The sequence below is a fragment of the Merops nubicus genome, unplaced genomic scaffold (genome assembly GCF_000691845.1).
Source record: "Merops nubicus isolate BGI_N331 unplaced genomic scaffold, ASM69184v1 scaffold102, whole genome shotgun sequence".
Classification (NCBI taxonomy): Eukaryota; Metazoa; Chordata; class Aves; order Coraciiformes; family Meropidae; genus Merops; species Merops nubicus.
In genome coordinates this window covers 127,492-142,253 of record NW_008595376.1, presented here as the reverse complement: position 1 = coordinate 142,253, position 14,762 = coordinate 127,492, and the positions used below count along the sequence as shown (strand labels likewise).

At 35.6% G+C, this 14,762-nt stretch overlaps 1 protein-coding gene across 1 annotated transcript in view; it reads left to right on the top strand.

The window, feature by feature from the left end:
• Nucleotides 1-3,230: 3,230 nt before the first annotated feature.
• The window catches only part of ADK (adenosine kinase), a gene marked incomplete at its 5' end in the record, with an annotated part of 137,282 nt that continues 125,750 nt past the window's right edge, over nucleotides 3,231-14,762 (top strand). Inside the window, 2 exons of the mRNA XM_008936002.1 lie at nucleotides 3,231-3,450; nucleotides 8,862-8,970. Of these exons, the coding sequence (XP_008934250.1) occupies nucleotides 3,231-3,450; nucleotides 8,862-8,970 (329 nt within the window). The remainder of the gene's footprint in view (nucleotides 3,451-8,861; nucleotides 8,971-14,762) is intronic.

Sequence of the window (14,762 nt, the reverse complement as noted above, 5' to 3'; positions counted from 1 at the left end):
GAAGATCAATCTGTTTGACTCAAGGGAAGATCTGAAAAGTGTTCTATTTCCTTGGTCACGGATGCTTATCCTAACTGAGAAGGTCAGGGCCTGTCCTTGTGCATACCTCATGTCCACACTGCATTGACAGAAGAAAACTTTGGGATACAGGAACACATTAGATGTCATCAACCATTCTAGATTTTGAGTTTTCTTTGTGGTATCCCACTCCTGAGACTGTCTTGTTGCTCCGTAAGTTCCTGCTTCTGACATTTCTGTCTTTGGGCCATTAACAGTCTCAAATTCCCTTGGGTGATGGTGAGGGTTCATGGTGTGGCCAGGTGCCAACCTGCCCTGACCAGCCTGTCAATAGTTAGTTAATAGCTGCCTCACTGCCTAGCCAAACCTTAGATAATTAACTCATTATGCTAGTGCCTGCTGAGCTGGGTCAGTTTCCATTTCTGTCTAGAATCTTTTTCATTCAATTAAATCTTGTATTCCACATAAATCTATAAAATGGATTTACAGTTTGTATAACCATATACCTGGCACCAATGTGTGCAATTAGTTACTTGCCTTCTTTTCATATTGGAAATAATGCTGTATGACTGTTTCATGGTGATAAATGTCTTGTGATGAGTGATCCTCATTCTCGTTTAGAGTGTTTCAGCCTAAATATTATTAATAACAACAGCAACAATGGTGTGTGAAGTAGCCCATAGAAGCCTGTTTTTTTCCATATCAGGTTATTAAATATTAAACTCTAATCCAGGGTCAAGTTTTTAAAAAGTACTCCAGAGTCTACCTTAGAGGTGTTATTTTGCCTCTCTTGATTTTTCACACGTATGCAAAAAATGCCTGCTGTGACTCATTCCACTAAGTGTAACTTCAACAGTATTCCATAAAAATACTTTTTTAGTTCAGTTTCATCAAGTCTGTAATGTGATTTCTATTTTTTGCCTTTACTAATATGTAATGTTTTAGCTAAGGAAAGAGGGAACAGTTTGGAGGAGTTCTGTGACTAGCAACACCTCACCACCATTACTGTGGGAACATGTGGAGATAATTCCAAGAATTTGTAACTCGAGATCTGTGGTGAGAGGATCTTTCCAGAAACACTGCTAAACCACTTTTCCATCTTCTTCAGTGTTGTTTAACTCGGCTCATATTTTCAAATGAAAAGAGTATCTGTATAATGGGAATATTCCCCCACTAGCTAATACCTGTGTTGCATATAATCATGAGTATGAGCAGAAGTACTGTGGAAGAAGTGGTCTGCATAGTGTACAGAGGTTCATCTCAAGAAATCCTGGATTGTGCCTTCTGATTCTCAAGAATAACTTTACTTACATTTAAAATAAGTTTTGTAACAGTTATATATGGCATGTATCACATCTGAATTAAAACTGAGCTGCTGCCAATAGCCAAAACTGGTACTTGAGAAGAATTTCTTTTTTTCAGAAATGTATGTGAGGTGTTACTTAGTACTACTTCAAATGCTGTCAGACCTTATATGTAAAGGATGGAAAAGTTATGTCATTTGATAAAATGTTGTAAGCTTAAGGTGCAATTTAAAGTCTTATGTTTTTTGAAGAATTGTTGGGGTTTGATGCTTTGATAAATGCTCTTCATGGTGATCTCTATTAATTCTTGTCCTTTGAGAGAGAGCGAGGTAGGCTTTTCAACATGAGATGCAAAACTTCAGGTACTTATTGGTGTGGAAAGGGGTTCCATAGTTCCTTACAGTAGGTAACAACATCTTTAGACTTGTTAAATAATCTGTTCTACTTAACCATACCTCCAAACACAAAAGTTTGGGGTTCCTAAGACATCCTAAATGAACCCTGTGAAAATATGTATTATGTATGTGCAAGTGTATGTAACACACAAGTATATCATAGATAATTCTCTTGTTAGGGGTTTTCTTGATTTATATTAATTTAGAGTGATAAGGAATAGATGAGCAGAGCATATGTAGTGAACATTTAATGAATAAGAGATTGAATGCTGCCACCATCTGACAACACAATTGGTTTTGTCCTTAAATTTTTATCTATATTAAATTGCTGCAGGAAAAAGGCCTTTCAACTTTTGTTCACCTTTGCTATATTAAGAAAGACTTTTACATGGCTAAAGGTAATTTTTTTTTTTTTTCCTTTTTTTTTTCCTTCTCTGGTGCTGGAAGTAATAAAGATGTGACTAAGCATGTATTTGCAACTCAGTTACTTGACCTTTCTACAACCCACAGCTACCACTAATGCTGCTTTGTAATGGAGACATCATTTATTTAAATCTTGATTAGGCAACAATTATAAGTAGGATTTGAGTATAGCAGTAAGTTGATTTAGCCTTTAAATCATACTATAGATTGAGTGGATAAGCTTTGTGACTGTAATTAGAGTAAATTATAATGACTTCAGTTGGTTGACTCAGCACCAGCAGAGCAGGGCCTGTGATTGTTTCTTCACAATTATTTTTTTAGTTCACTCTTGCTTTTACATTGCTGCTAAATGCCTTTTTTTTCCACTTCGTACAAAATGGCATTATGTTTACAGTTGAATGATACATATTTTGTACTAACAAAAGAGGAGCTTTATGAAATAGCCTGGCACCTTAGCAACACTGTGTAGCTGTGCTCTTTCTGTACAATTGAAGTGACAGAACTGCTCTTAAGAAAGTTGGGGATAGATATTTTCATGCGTGGTTTAACAATGTAAATGGGGAACGTTTCCTTTTTTGCATATAATTAAATGGTAGACACAAATAGTTATTTTTCAGTACCATTTATTTTTTTATGCATGTTGTGAATGTTGCACAATGTTTCTTCTCAGATTTTTCAAATGTATTGTTTTCCTTACGTGTTATTTTTCTGGGGTTTGTGGTATATTTGGGTTTTTTTGTTTCTATTGTCTTTCCTTTTGTTTTCTACAAATTTTCTTTAAAGATGCAATATATTGATTGATTAAATGGAAGTGTAGGGGCATCTCCTTTGAGCAAGGGAACTGCTTCTGAAAGACCTTGTAAAAACATACTGATCTACTTGGTTTGATAGTGGATTACATGCATTTAAGTTTTAAATTAGGTATTAAACTCTCAGTGGGATCATAAAGGGTGAATTTTTTATTCTTTGCTGAACTTCCATTCCTTGTATTAGATGTTTTTTACTTCAGGCATAGAAATGTTCTGTATGTCACAGTACTTTGTAGGCAGAATTAAATATGAAAAGAAAAAAGGCAAAAAATAATACACAGGGCATGCTAACTTTGGAATTTTTTGTTTGTTTTCTGTCAATCTGCAGTGGATGATCCAGAGCCCTTACAAAGCTGCAACTTTCTTTGGGTGCATTGGCAAAGATAAATTTGGAGAAATCTTAAAGAAGAAGGCTGAAGAAGCTCACGTGGATGCCCATTACTATGAGCAGAGTGAAGAACCAACAGGAACCTGTGCTGCCTGCATCACTAGTGATAACAGGTCAGGGCCCTTGAATATTTTCTGAAGATATAAATGCAGTCAGCATCATGTGTGAAGCCTGATTTGCTTGGAATATTTGGCCTTGAAAAACTGTGATTTGAATGATAAAAAAAGTATTAGCACTAGTTTGAGATCCCATAGGACTGCCTAGCTCATAGTTTGGGGTAGAGTAGTGTGAGTTAGTAATCTATTACTTCTTTCTGAACTTTATAGTTCCCAGTTGCTCTGGAGACAGAAAATACTCAGGACACAGAATCTGGTTAACAAGCATGTTTGTGCAGCTTCTGAAGGCTTATGGGCATGTAAGGCATATCCTTGGTGAGCAAATGAGGAATATACTTCAGGTGTATAATGTGTATAAAGTGGATAGGTGTCAGCATAAAGCCTGATTGAAAGGGTTCATTTGCTTTTATACAAAAGGAAGAAAAAAGCTGGGGTTTTTTTGCGTTGAGAAGTTCATCTAATAACTGTTGTTCCCTGCCTACATCTTAACTACTTCTTCTGAATTTTGTCTTTCATGTTTTCATTTACTGCTTTCTTTTGGGTGGTGTTTATTAAAAAATCACTTCTTCAGAACTCATCTTCTCTTGTATTTGTAGACTATGAACAATAATTTTTGTGGTCTATTGCATGGTTTCAGAGCATTCCATAAGTAAGAACCCATTTATAGAGTGATTTATTTTTCATACTGTAATGAAATTAATAAAGCAAGGAATTTCAGAAAGAGATATTGAAGATGATAGGCATTTATTTTGAACATGGCCCTTTGTCGTGTTCTTTTTCTCTGCACCCACAACTCTTGAGCTAGTTTGGTTACCTCTTGACAATTTTTTAAAGATTTCAGAACCATCTAGTCAAGTCTGCCTTAATCTTGAGATGCTACCAGGACACACCAATCATCTGTGATTTCTGCCAATATGTAAATTTTCTGATACTAGATATTAAAACAATAATAAAAATGGTGTTGGTTACCCTGAAGAATGTCTTCAGTTTTGCTCTGAATAAGAGCTAAATATCTGTCACTATGATTTTTGCTATCTCTCTGTGGCTTTCAGTGCCATTGAACTGAGGAATGAGGAACTGCTCTTTGCCTTTCAAAACTGTATCAGGAGTTATTGGAATTTATTTAAGTAAGATAGCAGTCCTATAATTAAAACACCAGACTTCCTGAGAAGCTGGTGAATGGTTTGGGTAGAATTAAAAAAGGCAATATGCAGCAACATGAACTGAACTGAGAGTCAGAGGAGAGAGAATTTTCTATATAGCATATAGAACCCTAGAACAATTTTAATTAGAGTAAACATCTGGTCCTAACCCCCGCAGAAAGCAGGACCAGCTTCAAAGTCACATCAGGTTTTTCAGGGCCCTTTCTACCTGGGTTTTGAATATCTCCAAGGATGGAGGTTGCGCAGCCTCTCTGTACAACCTGTTCCAATGTTTGACCACTCTTCATGGGAGAAATTATTTTGATGATACCTGGCTTGAATTTTCCTTCTTCCAGCTTGTGTCTGTTCCTTCTGTCCAAGAATAGTCTGGCTCCATCTTCTCTGTAGACTTTCATCAGATATTTGAAGAAAATAGGCAAGTCTCCCTATAGGTACTTCTTCTTAATGCTCAACCAAGAGAGTTCCAGCCCTCTAATAATCTTGATGGCCTACTGCTGGACTCCCTCCATTATGCCAGTGTCTTCCTTGTAATGGAAAGGTCACAACTGGACATGGACCACCAGATGAGGTCTGGAGACCAGAACAGCGGTTGGATATATAACTCAAAATATATATAACAATTCAGAGGTCTGAATATATAACTTCCTTTATCTTGCTGTCTGCATGCTTGCATATATAGAAGAGAATGTAATTAACTTTCTCTGTGTGGGTGCACTGCTGACTGATGTTCCAGGCCTGGTCCACCAGCACCTCGAGATCCTTTACTGCAAAGCTGTGTTGTATGCTGTCAACATCCAGCCTATGTTGCTCCATGGAAATTATTCCATCCTAGTTGTATTACTTTGCATTTGCCTTGAAATTTTCTGCCAGCCTAATTCTTCAGGCTGTTGAAGATCCACTGAATGACAGACAGCCCTGTCCTCCAGTTTATCAGCCTGTCCCTCCCAATTTAATGTCATACATAATGTCTTACTCTCAGGAATGAATGTTCATACTCAGCGGAGGAAGGAAGTTCATTCATCTTCATCTGGAGTTTTGACATTAATTATGTCTACAGACTTCCCCCTTCATCTCCAGGATCCATATTCAGTTTTTCAAAGAGAAGACAAGTAATAAAGCAATAAAGATGTTTCTGCCCTGTGATTCTCTCTCTCTCTCTCTTTGGTCACATAGTGTCTGTGTATGCATTCTGTAGCAATCACCATTTCCTAGATGACATGATGGGAAACTGAAGTCAAGACTGTCAATAGACATACATCATGAATTCAGGAAAAATATGTGCATCTTCTGCTCTGCATCTCAATGGAATTTAAAAGTTTAGATAAATTTACTCATAAAAATGTCTGCAAGTACTTTAACTTATTAAGCAGTATTTTGGGTTTGCTAACATAAAAGTTCTTTCAGTATCAAATCTTTGTTCAAATAATAGAAACAATTACTTCATCTCAATTGCTGTTTTAGAGCATGCTTGAGAGTGTGCAGGGAGTACAAAAAACTTATTTCTGTCCTCAGGAGATAAAAAAAAGGCCACTGCTAAAGGCTTTATTGTGCAACCCTCCTTCTCGCCTTCTAATGAGAGCAATTTTATTCTCTTTCTTTACTTACCCTCTAGTTGTTTCTTGGTTTTCAGCATTCTTTATATTTGTAAGAATCACTTCAACCTGTCCCCTAGTTGATAAATTTATCACGTACATGATAACTTCCTTTTTCACGTAACTCAGCTTTCTTGTGTCTTTGGAGGAGCTGACAAATAGCCCCCCTGGTTTTCTCAGTAAGTGCCTGTGTACATCTATGTTCCAGATGCACTGATGTGAATGTTTCTTGTTTCTGGTAAGACTGTCTAGCTTTTAGCAGGAAAGGATTCTGAGCTAATTTGTGATTACCACTGAAATCTCTAGCTTATTGATACTAATACACTTTGTTTTCTGAGAGCTTTACATAAAACTCGTAACACGTGATTGAACTCTAAAATAGCACGTACACTTTGTCATAATCTGTGGCTTTGATTTGTCCTTTCTGATCAAATACTCACATGCACTGAGTCCATTAGGCTGTTTGATTTAAAGCACTGGCTGTCTCCAATTACTGTATTTCATTGAAAAAACATCTACCTTCTCTGTGTTCCACATGTTGAACTTAGTGCTGTAAGACTTACAGTTTTAATTTGGAAAAGCTTGGTGCTTTGTCTTCAGTGTAATAATCTTCTATTACACATCATGTGCAGAGCATCTCTACGGTTGGATGTAGCCACAGAGAGCTTGGTTTACAGTTTCAGGGTTACGTGGTAAGTGAAAGGAAACATAAGAGAGTCTTTGCTTAGTTTTCTGGTATGTAATTGCTTTTCACTTAGCAACATACATAGACAGGCAATATTTTTCCATCTATGTCTCTGACGGATGTTTAGGGTTTGCCAAAAGTTAAAGATGTAATTTGATTTTTAAATTCTGGTTTACAGAAAATTACATTTATGCATGTGTCTTTCTTGGATTTATTTGGTTCTCCAGTGTTTTACTTGTCATTGAAATGGTAATATTCATCAAGAATGAAACTTGTTCCCTGCTGCTTGTACTGCTACAGAGGCTTAGTCTACTTGTTTATAACTTTTTAAAAAAAAAAAAAAAAAAATCCATATTCATGTTAGGTCTTGTTGCCTTTAGGATTTAGAATTACAAGAGAGAAGCCTCAAGAATATTCCTGGGCTGATATGACACAGAAGTGTGCTGTGTATTTTGACATAATTAGAAAAAGTCTTTTTGCTTTAATTTTTATGTACCTGATCTGTTTAACTTACAAGGATTGTTGTGGAGGAGTGCTTCAGGAATTTTGCAGGGAGACTCAGTTGCTGTATTCATAAGGGGTTCTTTTGGGCTTTTGTTTGTTTTTTTACTGAATAGGACAAAGAGAAATGTTGATGGTGGAAATATGCTGGTTTGAGGTGGGATATGTTTTCAAGAACTCTTAGTTTTGTTACCTTACAACACCTCTACCTGGTACTCAGGCTGGAGGCAGAAGCCTAAGTTGGTAGAAGCAGATTAGCATTTGACTCTGACCCAGTGTCTCTGGATTGTAAGGGCTTTTATATGGAAAAGGATGATACAAGCAACATAAATTGTATGCACGCTGGAGGAGGCAAAAGTTTTCTATAGGCATAGGTTGTATGTGTAGTTACACATTATCTTCCTCATGTATTTAAATGTCACAGTGACGTGTTGAAGGTGACTCTTTATGACTATTAAATATTGAAAATTAAAATTAAAACTCTGTATGTTGGCATGGAAATGTCTGTTTCCCCATCTCCCCTTCTCTAAATATTGGATGTTATTAAACATTCTCACTGTAAAATTGCACAGAAGGATTTGGTCATGGTAAACAGAGTGGAGAGCTACCATTTTCTTATGACCTAATTTTAGGAGTGCATGTCTAAGATTTGTGTGTTTCATTAAGTTGAATTGAATAGCTGAAGAGACAGATTTAACATAGACAGTATCTTACATGTAAGAAAGTAGGTATGATACAAATATTTTTGTTCTTGCTAATGGAAGTTGGGTCCCATGGCTTGTGTTACAACTTGTTAGGAAAGAATGAAGTACAAATGAATTTCTGATAGTTTTGTAGTGATGCACAGCTAAGCCATTTTTTTTTTTAAACAGTTCATCATCTATAAGTAGCAACATGATCCTTTTTCAGTTGCCAAAGGAAAATATGAACCAAACAAGAAAAAGAAAAAAAACCTGTTTAAATAATGTAATTATACATTAAAAGTTATAAAGGCAAGTCATACATATCCACCAACTTTGTGCTTCCGGTGAGAGAAAATAGTTTCCAGAAGGAAAGCTGGAGTAGCTGCTTTACTTTAGGTGTTAGGTGCTAGAAGAGTTTTAATAAAATCTTCAAATCCTGTATCATATAGAGGAAGTCAGTCACAAAATGCAACAAAGGTTGATTCTGAGCAAATAAAAGCACATGAACAGTGTATAATAGCGATAGGTTAAATAAACCATGGAGCTGGATTTAAATAATATTATTTAATATATGGTTTAAATGTAAATTTAATATATTATTTAAAATATATTATTTAGGTATTATGAGATGGTCAAATAAAGTATTTGTGGTTTGTGGTGCTCTTTAATTGCCTTTATCTTCCTTAGGATCTTAGATTGTCTTGAGAAAAATTTTATTCTTTAGGAGAAATTTGGAGTAGCATTAATTAAAGAAGGTCTAATGCTTGGTTTTCAATCATTTCAGGTCTCTTGTAGCTAACCTTGCTGCTGCTAATTGCTATAATAAGGAAAAGCATCTTGATTTGGAGAAGAACTGGAAGCTGGTGGAAAAGGCCAAAGTTTACTATATAGCAGTAAGTTCAGCTTCTTTCAAATTGCTAAAAGTTGTGTTCCAACTCGTGTGAGGTTTAAGCAATGAGCATGTCTGTCACATATGGTTTTGGATGATTTCGTAAGACTACAATGAAAGAAAATGACTGCTTCAGTTTCAGCATACTTTGATTTCTTTGAATTTAAATATACAAATGTAGAAGTATGTTTTAGTTGTGTACTTTCTTAAATTAGTGGGGAAGAAATCATAAGAACTAAACATTTTCAGAGCTTTTGTAGTAGTGCATCAAATTTACATTTCACATTTTCTAGTAGATTGTTGTGAAGGATGCACAAATTATGTAGAAAAACACTATTAGCATAATTATTCACTGCAAACAGTTTGAGCTTATTTGTGTGAACAATCTTAATTGCTATTTATTCCATAGTAATTATTATGGCACCTTATAACTCAGTATTTCTGAAACAATGATTGAGACAAATCTCTTGAATGTGGGCGGTGGGGCAAACTCATTTTAAAGATGAAATTTTACTTGTGGAATAAATAGATTTTGAGGATGGGGCATTGGCAGATTCACAATTAGTATTCTTTTTTTACCATCCAGAATGAATCGAGCCAGATTAGCATATTTGTGTAGATTACATCTTGCCTAAATACAAGTGGTGAATTTGTTTTCGTCTTGCTCTCAAGTTGATATGACTGATCAAAATTAGCAAACATAAAACATCTACGGAAGATTAAGACCTCATAACATGCATGTAATATATGGATTCTGTATGACAGCTGCTTCCATTCTGCTACCTGAGCTATGTGGGAACAGCTGGTAAGAAGTGTAAAAAATTGATTATCCAAGAGGAACAAGTTCATTGAAAATACAGTTATTTCTTTTAGCTAGTGTTAATGCCTCCTACAGCCTGTTAGTGTGCACTGCTGTAGGCTTTACATGGTTGTTATTGATTCTTGTGTATGGCCCAGACTGACCCTTGATAAACTGTCAAAAAAATACTTATAACCTCCTCAGTATACAAGGAGAATACATCCCAATTCTATGGCCATATGTTTGTGCTGTGGTTAAAAAAAATATGCAGGTATATTGTCTACTCATTTTTTTTTTGTTGTTCTTCAAGTGTTCTGAGGTTTTTTATTTCCCAATATTTGTACCACAGTCTGTTTCAAATACCATGATGAGGAATTAATGCTATTGGCTAAAAAAAAAAAAAGTATTGAAAGGCTAAAAGCATAGTTTAAATAAAGAGAATGACAAATGTTACCAAAAGGTATACTGTACCCAGTTGTTGTTTTTTTAATTTTATCATGCTTATATATAATTAGCAATGAAGCTTCCAATGTAAAATTTAGAAGAATTAAACTTAATGGAGGTGCTTCAGGAAAAGTGAGGAAAGTTAAATGAGATGAAAAACAGGTTTGGTTTTTTCAAATATAGCCTTCATCTTAGTTCTGAAGCCACACTTCTGTGTTCAGTCAGTTTGATAATTTAAATTTTGACTAGATGATTCACTACACTGATTTTCATATATATTAAAAGCTTTCCTTCAGATGCCAGTTCTATGACATCCAAGCTTTGACTAAGACACAGAATCATTGTACTAAACTGAATATAACCCAAAATGTTCATATGTTATTTATTTATGAATAAATAAATAACACTGAGGGGCTAATAAACTGTATTAGATGTTTTCAATAGATGGAATCCAGATTAGAGAAACAGCTGATTGCAGGAAGAGATCTGTTGGATAACCTGGTTCACACCTGTAGCAAAACCACTCAAAGATGGGTTTATCTAAGAGATTTCTAGGACAGTGTTATCACTTGAGATTACAGATTGCATGTGTATCTTTACTTAAGGAAAGGAGACATGTAGAACCGTACACGTTCCATCATGCTACAGTGCATTCATGCCCTTTTCTTTCAGCTTCTTTACTTGCAGGCTTGTAGCAGTTTGCCAAATTAAGCAAAACCATTTAGTGAACAAATACCACTCTTGAGGTGTAGGATAGCTCTCCAAGTCATTCATCTGCTGTTGTCTGTCTTCACTTTAGTCTTGTTACTTTTCTTGGCTTTGCCATGTGCATGTTGCTTTTCATTTCCTTTTTTCTATCCAACTGTCACCTATTTCTTGGATTGCATTAGAATTCATGTTAGTGACAGATACTTAATTCTGGAAATCCATATCCTGAGATTATCAAACAATCGATTTTCTTGGCAGAGTAGGGTGGTTGTTGCTTTGGGACAGGTTTGTGGTATCCTGTGGTCATCTGTATGTGCTCCCTTGAATAGATAATATGCTTTTCAATGCAGCATTCAGCAGAATGGCCCTCAGATGAAACTTAGCTTTGAAATCTAATCAATTCACAGGAGGAGGAGTAGGTACAAAGGAAAAGATAGTGAAGCCGTGACAGAACCCTTAAAGACAACTTCTGTTACCATGAATGAACACAATACATTTATTTTAGCCATCTGGTAATCAGATCTGGCAGACAAATTGGAGAAAGACTAGCAAAGAATAGGACCCTGTAAATCACAGAAGCCAAATACAGAAGCTTCCCCCAGCTTTCTCTTAGATAGTAGCCTTTAAAGGTGTATTTTAATCCTTTAAAATTACTCTACTTTGTATCATTTAAGATAGATTACATGTACTGTCAAACTATGCAGTTTCTTTCCCTTCTTCAGATATGATTTATATACTTGTAGTAATTTCTACCATTGACATTGTATCTTCCAGTTTGTCATATTCATTTTGCTATGGAACAGCTAGCTGTGCTGCTGGTGTCTGATTAGAATTCACTGTAAGAGATTTTATTTGGTTCCTACCAGTGTTAGAAAATATCTCTTCCTCAGACATTTTCCATATTTCAGAGTAAGTTGAGAGGTATGATAACACTAAACATTGTAATTCTGTCTCTTAAGCTGTGAATGGGCCACAATGTGACATGAAAATAATTTGTGTTTTAGGGGGTGGGGCTGATGTAATGGGTTTTTTTTTCCCTCTTTCTGGAATCTATGCTTTCTGTTAGGCCTTGCATGTTAGAGTTGTATTTACAAACTTGGCAGATAAAACTCCATATTTAGGCGCATTGTTTGCCTTATTTTCAGAGGCATTCAGTAAACTGATGGTATTACTCTATTGGGTTGTGGGCTTTTTTGAGTCATGCTTTTTTTTTTAAGATCATCAATGGTTTTAGTGCCAGCTGAAATCAATGGGAAATGCTGGTACTCAGTTTCTTTGACATTGTGCACAAACGTGTTAACATTCTTAATGCGACTTGCAGCATATAACTATTAATTTTCATAGATTACAAAGACCTTGAATGCAAAGATATTTTTGTTGTCGATTTTTTTGATATTAAAAAAATCTGCTCATAAGAGGTACTGATGAGAACAGAAAAACTGAGGGGAATTTTAGTTGTCATTTGACTCCAATGAACACCTCTGTGTTACTGTATATGAGTAAATAGTTTTGCACTTGTCCCTTCATTATGGGAAGAAAATGGAAAAGGAGGAAATGCTTTCCATCATTAAAAGCCAAACTTAACTTTGTGGAATCTTAACTGATACTGCTTGATTATAGACACAGCTGAATTTTAACTTTCTGCCAGGATTTGGACACTATTGCCACAAGTGTGGTGCTTCCCAGATATGTGTTTACCAGGTACCCATTCTTTTTTCTGCCATTTATTTAGCTTTGCTCATTTTGTTTGTCAGTCCAAAACCCGCATTCATTTCATGCTTGCTGTTTGAAGCATTAGGTAGGTGAAAGCCTGTCATTTGATGCTAATATTATCTTGCTGCTGAAGTAATAAATGTGTTCTCAAAAGTTCCTTCTGTGCTTCAGATTCTTATTTTCTTTCCCCTTAAATACTTTTCTTTACTAAGCACATGAAATGGCAGTATTGTCTGCAGTTATGTTCCAAATCTATAAAAACTTACAGATCTAAGTCTTAAGTCTTAGCTTAGAATGGATGAGTTAAGTAGCTCCCAAAACCCAAACATATCTTCCTTTAATAAAATGTTTGTTTGTTTTCTATAGAAAGCAAAATAGTAGATTGTTGTTTAGGGACTGTATTTGAATTTGTGTTTTGTGTATAGTTTGTGTGCTTAAAAAGCTGGTGTTGTGTTATGTCTCAGAGCTTTTCTCATTAGTATCTACGTAGACTGCCTTGCCTAGCCATTTCACATAGGTACAGCACTGCTGATGCTCATGCTTGTCTGTGGTTGTTAAGGAGATATGGAACCATTTTTACACCATACTTTATGCATTAGGTTCTCATCTTTGCTTTTGGAATTTACAGAGCCTGAAAGCTTCAGGTCCTGTACTAGCTGTTGTGGGTAGAGAGTATAGAGGATCAAGGAACCTCTTTTGTAACTCTAAGACTTAGTTCTGTGCAACTGGATTTTGGGTTGCTCACTTTCAGTGTTCCCATACAACCTTTTATTCCGAGGAGATAATACTTTCACTCAGACAGCTTTGCATGGGCTGTTATTTTACAATCCATAAAAGTTTAAACCATTCTCTTCTCATTACTTCTATGTAGCAAATAACTGAAATTTCTCAATGGTGAAGTGCTTCAGTTGTACCACATGAAGTACACAATTTTCTAATACTTCTTGGATTTGTTAGGCCACAGTTAAATTACCTTCACCACCTTCAGCATCTCTTTTGTGTTTACAAAGTTAATGGCAACTGTTGGGATTTTTTTGGTGACCAGGTACTCTGGTCTTAGGCTGAGTCTCAAGTAGGAAATGTTGTGTGCTGTGGCACGTCATAATGAACCCAGTGTAATATTACCGGTCTCTTGGAGAAGTTTTTAAATCTCCAAGCACCCTGGTATGTTTTAACAAATACTGTGGTATTTTTATATTTATTTTCTTTTAATGCCTAAGTACTTGTCTAAGCAGAGAGATACTGTGGTGGTATAGTGGGCTTGATGGTGGAATTATCTGGTTTCAGCATGAGTCTGTCAAAACATAAGCTTGATGTCAGCGATGTGTAGCAAAGCTTAAATAACATTCTACAGTGTTTTACATTTGGTTTGGCTATTCTACTTGACAAAAAATGCTGAGTATTATAATAATGTAAGTATAAATGAAATTTCTTTTGTGCTGTCTCCTCCTTTCAGAGCCATATTCAATGAAGGCATTTTTATTAGAATTTACTGCTATGATGAGTATGATAACTTGCAGTGGATTGTGATACATTTCCTGAAATCTCCTAGCTTGAGAGACTGTTTTTTTAAAGTTATAGCTCAAGTGTGATGTGTTCATTGTAGAGAGGTGGTACTCTGTATCTAACCAGGAGGCAAATCTGCCATTTATTGGCTTACAAAACAAATATGGGAAAAATACTTTCTCTTTCATAAACACAGAAATTCACAGCTTTATTTCTTTGATCAGAAGGCAAAAAAGAGCTTTGTCTAAACTGGCACTGGCATGTGTTACATCATTCTGTGGTGTGTTTATGTGGTGTGCGTTATGTCACCATTTCAGGTAGAACTTCTCATCCACAATTTTGCCAGTCTTTTCTCGAGTAACTTACGTGGAAAAGTGAGTGAGAAGCCTTTTTTCTTGTTTTTTTTTGCAGAGATTGATCCTCAAAATGTCATTCTTTGAAGATGAATGCTTTTTACCTTATGCAGAAAAATGCATCATCAACTTCTAAGAAAGATTGTATCTCCTTTTTCTGTAACAGAAAATTAATGTCACTCTGTCTAGCATCATAAAATTTAGTTTTAAATATTCACCTCTGTTAGGATTGCTTTCTATGAAGAATATACATCTTTGTTTTCCTATCATTCC